At 36.6% G+C, this 7381-nt stretch overlaps 1 protein-coding gene across 1 annotated transcript in view; it reads left to right on the top strand.

Moving 5' to 3' along the window:
* Positions 1-1002: 1002 nt before the first annotated feature.
* IL31RA (interleukin 31 receptor A) overlaps positions 1003-7381 on the top strand; it is a gene marked incomplete at its 5' end in the record, with an annotated part of 47367 nt that continues 40988 nt past the window's right edge. Inside the window, one exon of the mRNA XM_008570040.1 lies at positions 1003-1184. Coding sequence (XP_008568262.1) covers positions 1003-1184 — 182 coding nt within the window. The remainder of the gene's footprint in view (positions 1185-7381) is intronic.

Below are 7381 nucleotides of genomic sequence, written 5' to 3'. Positions count from 1 at the left end.
AGCGCCGCCGCGCTTCCCAAGCGGCGCACTATCCAGTGCGCCACCGGGCTGGCCCTAATTTGTCTGTTTTAATGAGTTTTCTGAAGACAATATATACCAACAGTAAAAAATTCATCCTGAAAAATGTAAAGAATGTAAAAAAGATCACCCCAAATCCCATCACCAAAGGTAAAACTTGACATTTTGTTGATATTTGCAGGCAGCTTTATGAAAAGTTACATAAACATCTACATACATTTATATAACTGTGATTGTTCTCTACATGATATGCATCCTGCTTTTTTTCACCAACAATAGAGCATGGGCATCTTTCCATATCAATAAATATACTTGTATTAGAAACCATCATTTTAAATTCTATTTATGTATCTACCATAATTTATTTAGCAAATCCTCTTACATATTTTCTAAAAATATTTTTAAAAATCTATTTTAATTGACACATGGTAATTGTACATGCTTATGGGGTACAATCTGATGTTTTGATACATATATATGTTGTATAATAAATTGGGTTAGGGTAGTTAATGTAACCATCACCTCATGCACTTATTTCTTTGTGGTGAAACATTCAAAAAACTCTCCTCTAGCTATTATGTAATATACAAAAGTTAACTGTTAACCATAGTCATCCTACTGCACAATAGAACACCAGAACTCCTAATTTTTTTTTTTAAGAATAAATTTTGAAGGCTAGAATCTGGAATTTTCAGGAGCCTGTTTGTTATTTCTTGACAATAGGAAATGCATTGCAAGTGTAGCTTTTGATGGGCTTACAGGGTTCTAAGGAGGTCTCCATAGTTCATAGCATCTCAGGCAGGCTGGAAGCAGGTAACTTTTACTTCATGATGGGCAGGAAGGAATTTAGAGAGGGGAACCAAGTCCTGCACTATACAGTTCTCAAGAGAAACCCAGAGTAAAACTAAGAAATGCTGCCTAATACATTAAGTACGGCTTTTTCCAAACCTCTGTACTAATGTTGAATCACTTTTTCTTTCAAAGCCTTTATGGAACAAAAAGTGATATTTGTACAACCAATAGTTCTACAAGTGAAAACCGTGCTTCGTGCTCTTTTTTCCCTCCACGAATAACAAATCCAGATAATTACACCATTGAAGTGGAAGCTCAAAATGCAGATGGTATAATTAAATCTGATACGACACGTTGGAGCTTAGATGCCATAGGTAAGTGATATTGATATTCTTATATACTCTTTATTGAATGATTACCTCCCTCTTTTTCTTTTTAAAGAGGTATCTGTGAATTCTAAAGTAGACTCAAAGCTCAAGAGTATGGTAGGTATGTGTTATAGATATATAGAAAATTTGTTTTATTAAAGGAAGGAAGGATGGAAGACAGGAAGAATAGAAGGAAGGAAGGAACTAACCAAATGAGAAAAAAAGGAGTGAGAAACAGATATCTTGTTGGCCACTTATTTCCTCTTGTAGTTTGTACCATAAATTGTACTCAAAGAAAAAAGAGGTTTTTCCCTCCCCTCAAGAAACATCATTGTTCATGATGAAAAAGAGAGTAAAATACTCTTACTTTTAAAAATATCTCACTAATTCTGATCTTTTTTATTCCTTTTCAAAAACTCATTTTTACCATATAATTTTTAAATAACAGCTTTATTGAGATATAATTCACATACCATAATGTTCACCTTTTAAAAATGGTTCTTATCATATTCACAAAGTTGTGCAGTGATCACCACTATCTAATTCCAGGACATTTGTATTACTCCTATAAGAAACTTCATACTCATTAGTAGTCAGCATCCAGTCCCTTATTTTTACCTTCCCCCAACCTTTGGCAACCACTAATCTACTCTGTCTGTTTGGATTTACCTATTTTGGACATTTTATATAAATATAATGATACAATATGTGGCCTTTTGTATCTGAATTTTTTTCTCTTAGCATCGTGTTTTCCAGATTTGTCCATGTTATAGCATTTGTTAGTACTTCATTTCTTTTTATAGCTGAATAATATTCTTCTGGATGGATATACCACATTTTTGTTATCCATGTATCAGTTGATGGGCATTTGGGTTGTTTCCACTTTTTGGTTATTAGGAATAATGCTGGATATATGGGTACACATTTTTGTGTGGATATAGATTTCAATTCTCTTTGATATATGCCTAGTGAAATTCTGGTTCATGTGGTAATGCTATGTTTAACTTATTGAAGAACTGCCAGACTTTACCAGAGTAGCTGAACTATTTCACATTCCTGCCAGTAGTTTTCATTCCAGTTTCTCCATATCCTTGTCAACAGTTTTTATTGTCCATCTTTTTGCTTATAGCCATCCATAGTGGGTGGAAGGTATCTCATTGTGGTTCTGGTTTGCATTTTCCCAGGGACTAATGATGTTGAGCGTCTTTCATGTGCTTTTTGGCCTTTTGTATATCTTCTTTGGGGAAATGTTTATTTACATCCTTTGCCAATTTTTAAATTAAATTTTACTTTTTATTGTTGAGCTTCAAGAGTTCTTTGTATATTCTCAGTACAAGTTCCTTATCAGATATATGATTTATAAATATTTTTTCCCCTTCTATGAGTTGTCTTCTTAATTTCTTGATGAGGTCCTTTCAAACAGAAAAAAATTTAATTTTGATGAGTCTAATTTACGTTTTTCTTTTATTGTTAGTTCTTTAGGTGGCATATGTAAGAAACCATTGCCTAACCTGAGGTCACAAAGATTTACTACTATATTTTCTTCTAAGAGTTTTATAGTTTTAGCTCCTTCATTTAGATATTTGATCCATTTTCTGTTAATTTTTATATATGCTGTGAAGTAGGGGTCCAGTTTAATTTTTTTACATATGAATATCCAAGTATCCCACAACTATTTATTGTAAAGATGATTTTTACACCCCTTCTTCCACCCCTCATTGAATTGTCTTGGCACTCTGGTCAACATCAATTCACTGTAAGTGTAAGATCTTTTTCTGGGGTCTCAATTCTATTCCCTTGATCTATATTTCTACCTTTAGGCCAGTACCATACTATTTTGATTATTGTAGCTTTATAGTAAGTCTTGAAATTGGGAAAGTAGATCCTCCATTTTTTTTCTTCTTTTTCAAGATTGTTTTGGCGGTGGGTTCCTTGCATTTCCATATAAATTTTAGAATCAGTTTGCCAGCTTCTGCAGAGAAGCCAGCTAGGGTTTTGACATGGGTAGTGCCATCTTAATAATATAAAATCTTCCAATAAGTGAACATGGGGTATCTTTCCATTTATGTAGGCCTTCCATTGATTCTTTCAATAATTTTTTAAATAGTTTTCAGTGTGCAAGTCTTGTACTTCTTTGGTTAAATTTATCCTAAGTATTTTATTCTTTTTAAAATACTGTTATAAATGGATTTGTTTTCTTAATTTCATTTTCAAATTGTTCATTATTAGTTTATACAAATACAATTATTTTTGTATATTGATCTTATAACTGGCAACCTTGTTGAACTTGTTTATTGGTTCTAATAGTTTCTTGGTAGGTTCCTTAGGATTTTCCGTATACAAAATCATGTCCTCTAGAATCCTTTAATTTCAACCTGAAGGACTCCTTTAACATTTCTTGTATGGCAGATCTACTGGTAATGAACTCTCTCAGCTTTTTTTAAAATCTGGGAATGTCTTAATTTCTCCCTTATTTTTGAAAGGCAGTTTTCCAGATTGGTTGACACTTTTTTCTTTCACCACTTTAAATATATCATCCCACAGCCTTCTGGCCTCAAAAGTTTCTGCTGAGAAGTCATTTGATAATCTTATTGAAGATCACTTGTATGTGATAAGTTGCTTCTCTCTTGCTGCTTTCAAGGTATCATATATGTCTTTCTACAGTTTGGTTGTAGTGTGTCTTAAAGTGAGTCTCTTTGGGTTTATCCTGCTTGGGGTTTGTTGGGAATCTTAGATTTGTAGATTTATGTAGTTTGTCAAATTTGGGAAGTTTTTGGCAATATTTCTTCAAATAATCTCTCTTGTCCTTCCCCTCTCTCTTTTCCTTTGGGGTTCTTCACAATGTGTGTGTTGGTCTGCTGGATCAGGTCCCACAGGTCCCTTAGGCTCTCTCACTTTTCTTCCTTCTTTTCTTCTTTCTGCTCCTCAGATTCAATAATTTCAATATCCTATCTTAAAGTTTGCTGATTCCTTCTTCTACCCACTCAAATTTACTGCTGAGCTTCTTTAGTGAATTTTTTTATTTCACTTACTTTAGTTTTCACCTTCAGAATTTCTGTTTGGTTCTTTTTTATAATTTCTGTCTTTTTGTTGATATTCTCTTTTTATTCATATATAATTTTTCTGATTTCCTTTAGTTCTTTGTCCATGTTTTCCTATCTTTTTGTATGTCTTGTGATTTTTTTTTTTTTTTTGCCATTCTTGTTGAAAACTGGGCATTTGAAAAACATCCACCTCTCCTAGTCTTTGCAGACTGGCTCTATGCTGAGGCAATCCTTCACAGATTAGCTAGGCTTGCTCTGAGATTAGACCTCAGTCCAAGGAGGAGGCTTAAAGTCTTCTCAGGAATTTTCTGAGCATGTATCTTGCCTGAGTCTGCATGGTGCTTTTTCTATTACCCTGTTGTTTTGAATGAAACTCATTGAATTTCTCTATCAACTTAGCTGGTAGCTACTGTCCCTAGCAGCCACTAGAGGCCCAGAAAAAAGAGCAGGAAACTCACCTGCATGGGTCTTTTTGGGGTGGCTTTGCCATCAGGGGTCAGACTGTGGGCATGGCTTCAATGACACAATCACAATGTGAAAGTTTAAGAGTTTTCTGTACTTACAGACCCTGGGGGATACATGGCACACCTGGAGTTTACACACATAGAGGTCAGGGAGTGAAGGCAGGAAGAGACAGAAGGGACCAGTGTGCCAACACCTTTATTTGGTCCAGGGCATTATCCAAACAGGTTTCTCATGGGAGGCTTTAGTTTGTGGGTTTAAATCAAGTAGACACTAGTTCTAGGAGGTTACTCTGTGACTGAGAAGCGGTCACTTTAAATTCATGGACAAATGTTTGAATGGTCCATTTAAAGGAAGCATTGGGAAAGTGGAGCACTCAGCCTGCTAGGTGGGAGAGATGCCTGTAACTTTTTATCTCTGACTACTTGCTGGAGCCACTTGGGTGGGGGTATAGTATTATAAACTGTGTTAATGGTGACTGAGCCCTGCTTCTGATATTAAGAAGTTTTTTTTTTTGTCTTTTTTATCTTTTTCCGTGTCCGGCAACGGATCGCAACCCTCAGTGTTGCCCCCGTACCGGACCGGGGACCGGCAACGGGATTGCAACCCTCGGTGTTGCTCCCGCGCCTCGCTCAGCCAGTGAGCGGGAACCGGTCTGTATGTGGGATCCGAACCCTCGGGCGGGAGCGCTGCCGTGCTTCCCAAGCGGCGCACTTATCCAGTGCGCCACCGGGCCGGCCCAGAAGTTAAACTTATATTTAAGATGCTTAGGCAACATAAAATTATGAAAACTCATTACACCCCTATACATAGCTGCTTTAGAATATCTTAATTTCCCAAAGAATCTCACCCTCACAGTCTATTGTAAGTCTCCATTCATGATATCTTGCCCCAGGCTTCAGCAAGTCTGTAGTCTCTCTGCAGCTTTCATGAGCAGTGCCAGCTGCTTGCCCTGTCTGAGATTCAACTTAGGCAAAACAGAGATTAGTCCTTTAGTCTTCCCCCAGACAAGTTAGAATGTTGTAAACAAGGTTTGCTCTGCTCCCTCCAGTTGAAGGAAGGGAACTAGGAATTGAGCTGCTGCATCCTCCAGACAAAAACTTCTGAGATAGTGGGGCAAGGGCAAGTTAAGACTGCCACAAAGCTTTTTTACTACCACTTTGAAGCTTTTTCTTGATTGGGTGATTGGGTGTTTATAGCTTGGCTGCTGTAAACCTTGGACTGGTTTCCAGAGCTCCTACAAGGTTAGTTTAGCCAGTTACTGTCTTTTTGTTGTTGTTGTTGTTAATGTTTTCATTTGGAACAAGAACTTGGAACTTTCTATTCACTATTTTGCTGATGTTACTCAATATACGTCAGTTCTTAATGAGCTATTCTGACAGCCATTTATAATTAGAGAAAAATTTAATAACATATCTCCCTGGTGATTGAGTTGTAGAGTTGAATGGAACCGCAACAGGGATTTGTGTTTACACTGTGTATTAGTCTGTTTTGTGTTGCTTCTAACAGAATACCTGAAACTGAGAAATGTATAAAGAAACAGAATTTATTTCTTATAGTTTTGTAGGCTGGGAAGTCCAAGGTCAAGGGGGCATATCTGGGGAGGGCATTTTTGATGGAGACTCTGCAGAGCCTGAGGTGGAGCAGGGTATTACATTATGAGGGCTGAGCCATAGCAAGCTAACATGCTTCTTTCTCTCCTTATATAGCTGCTAGTGCCATTCCCATTATAACCCATTCATCTGTTAGCCCATTAATCCATGAATGGATTATTCCATTCATTAGGGCTTAGTCCTCATGGTCCAATCACCTTTTAAAGGCTCACCTTTTAAATACCATATTGGGGATTAAGTTCCCATATGAGCTTGGAGGGACATTCAAACTATAATGTCCATAATGAAGGCAGTCTAGTATAAGGGGTAGGACAGGAGCTTTCATGTGGATGCTAATGAGTCCTAGCTTAGCTTCTTATTAGAGAGTTATTTTACCTTTTTTTTTCTTTCTTTTTCTCTTTTTCTTTCATAAATTTAACGGAGCATGGCTGTGTGTTTATCTTGTGTCATGTGCTTGAGATTAGCCCACTGGAAGAAGAAAACATTTGATTTATGAGGAAGTCTATTTTGTAATCTGAAGTGGCTGGAAAATATTTTTTTCTACTTCCTGCCATGCTCTTTTTTGCTTCTCTAAGGAAGCTATGGATGGTAAACATTAGAAAAACAATGGTTAGATGTCATGAAGTAGGTTGCAATGCCTTAACCATATGCATGTTTTTAGGTCTGAGGGCCTCTTCCGTCCTTGTCATGGGGAATGCTAACCTTCTCTGTTTTCATATAACAGTATTTTACCTTTCTTTCTTTTTTTTTTTTTTTTGAATAAAATTTGTAAAATAATTATTTATTTATTTTTAAATTTTATTTTGTCAATATACAATGTGGTTGATTATTGTGGCCCATTACTGAAACCTCCCTCCCCCTTTCCTCTCCCCCCTCCCACCCAACAATGTCCTTTCTGTTTGCTTGTCATATCAACTTCAAGGAATTGTAGTTGTTATGTCTTCTCCCCCTCCCCGGTTTTTCAGGGTGTGTGAGTGAATTTATTTATTTTTAGCTCCCACCAATAAGTGAGAACATGTGGTATTTTTCTTTCTGTGCCTGACTTGTTTCACTTAATATAATTCTCTCTAGGTCCATCCATGTC

Source organism: Galeopterus variegatus, unplaced genomic scaffold (assembly GCF_000696425.1).
Source record: "Galeopterus variegatus unplaced genomic scaffold, G_variegatus-3.0.2 Scaffold562, whole genome shotgun sequence".
Lineage (NCBI taxonomy): Eukaryota > Metazoa > Chordata > Mammalia > Dermoptera > Cynocephalidae > Galeopterus > Galeopterus variegatus.
Note: the sequence above shows the minus strand (reverse complement) of the source record. Positions and strands in the feature narration are given on the sequence as shown.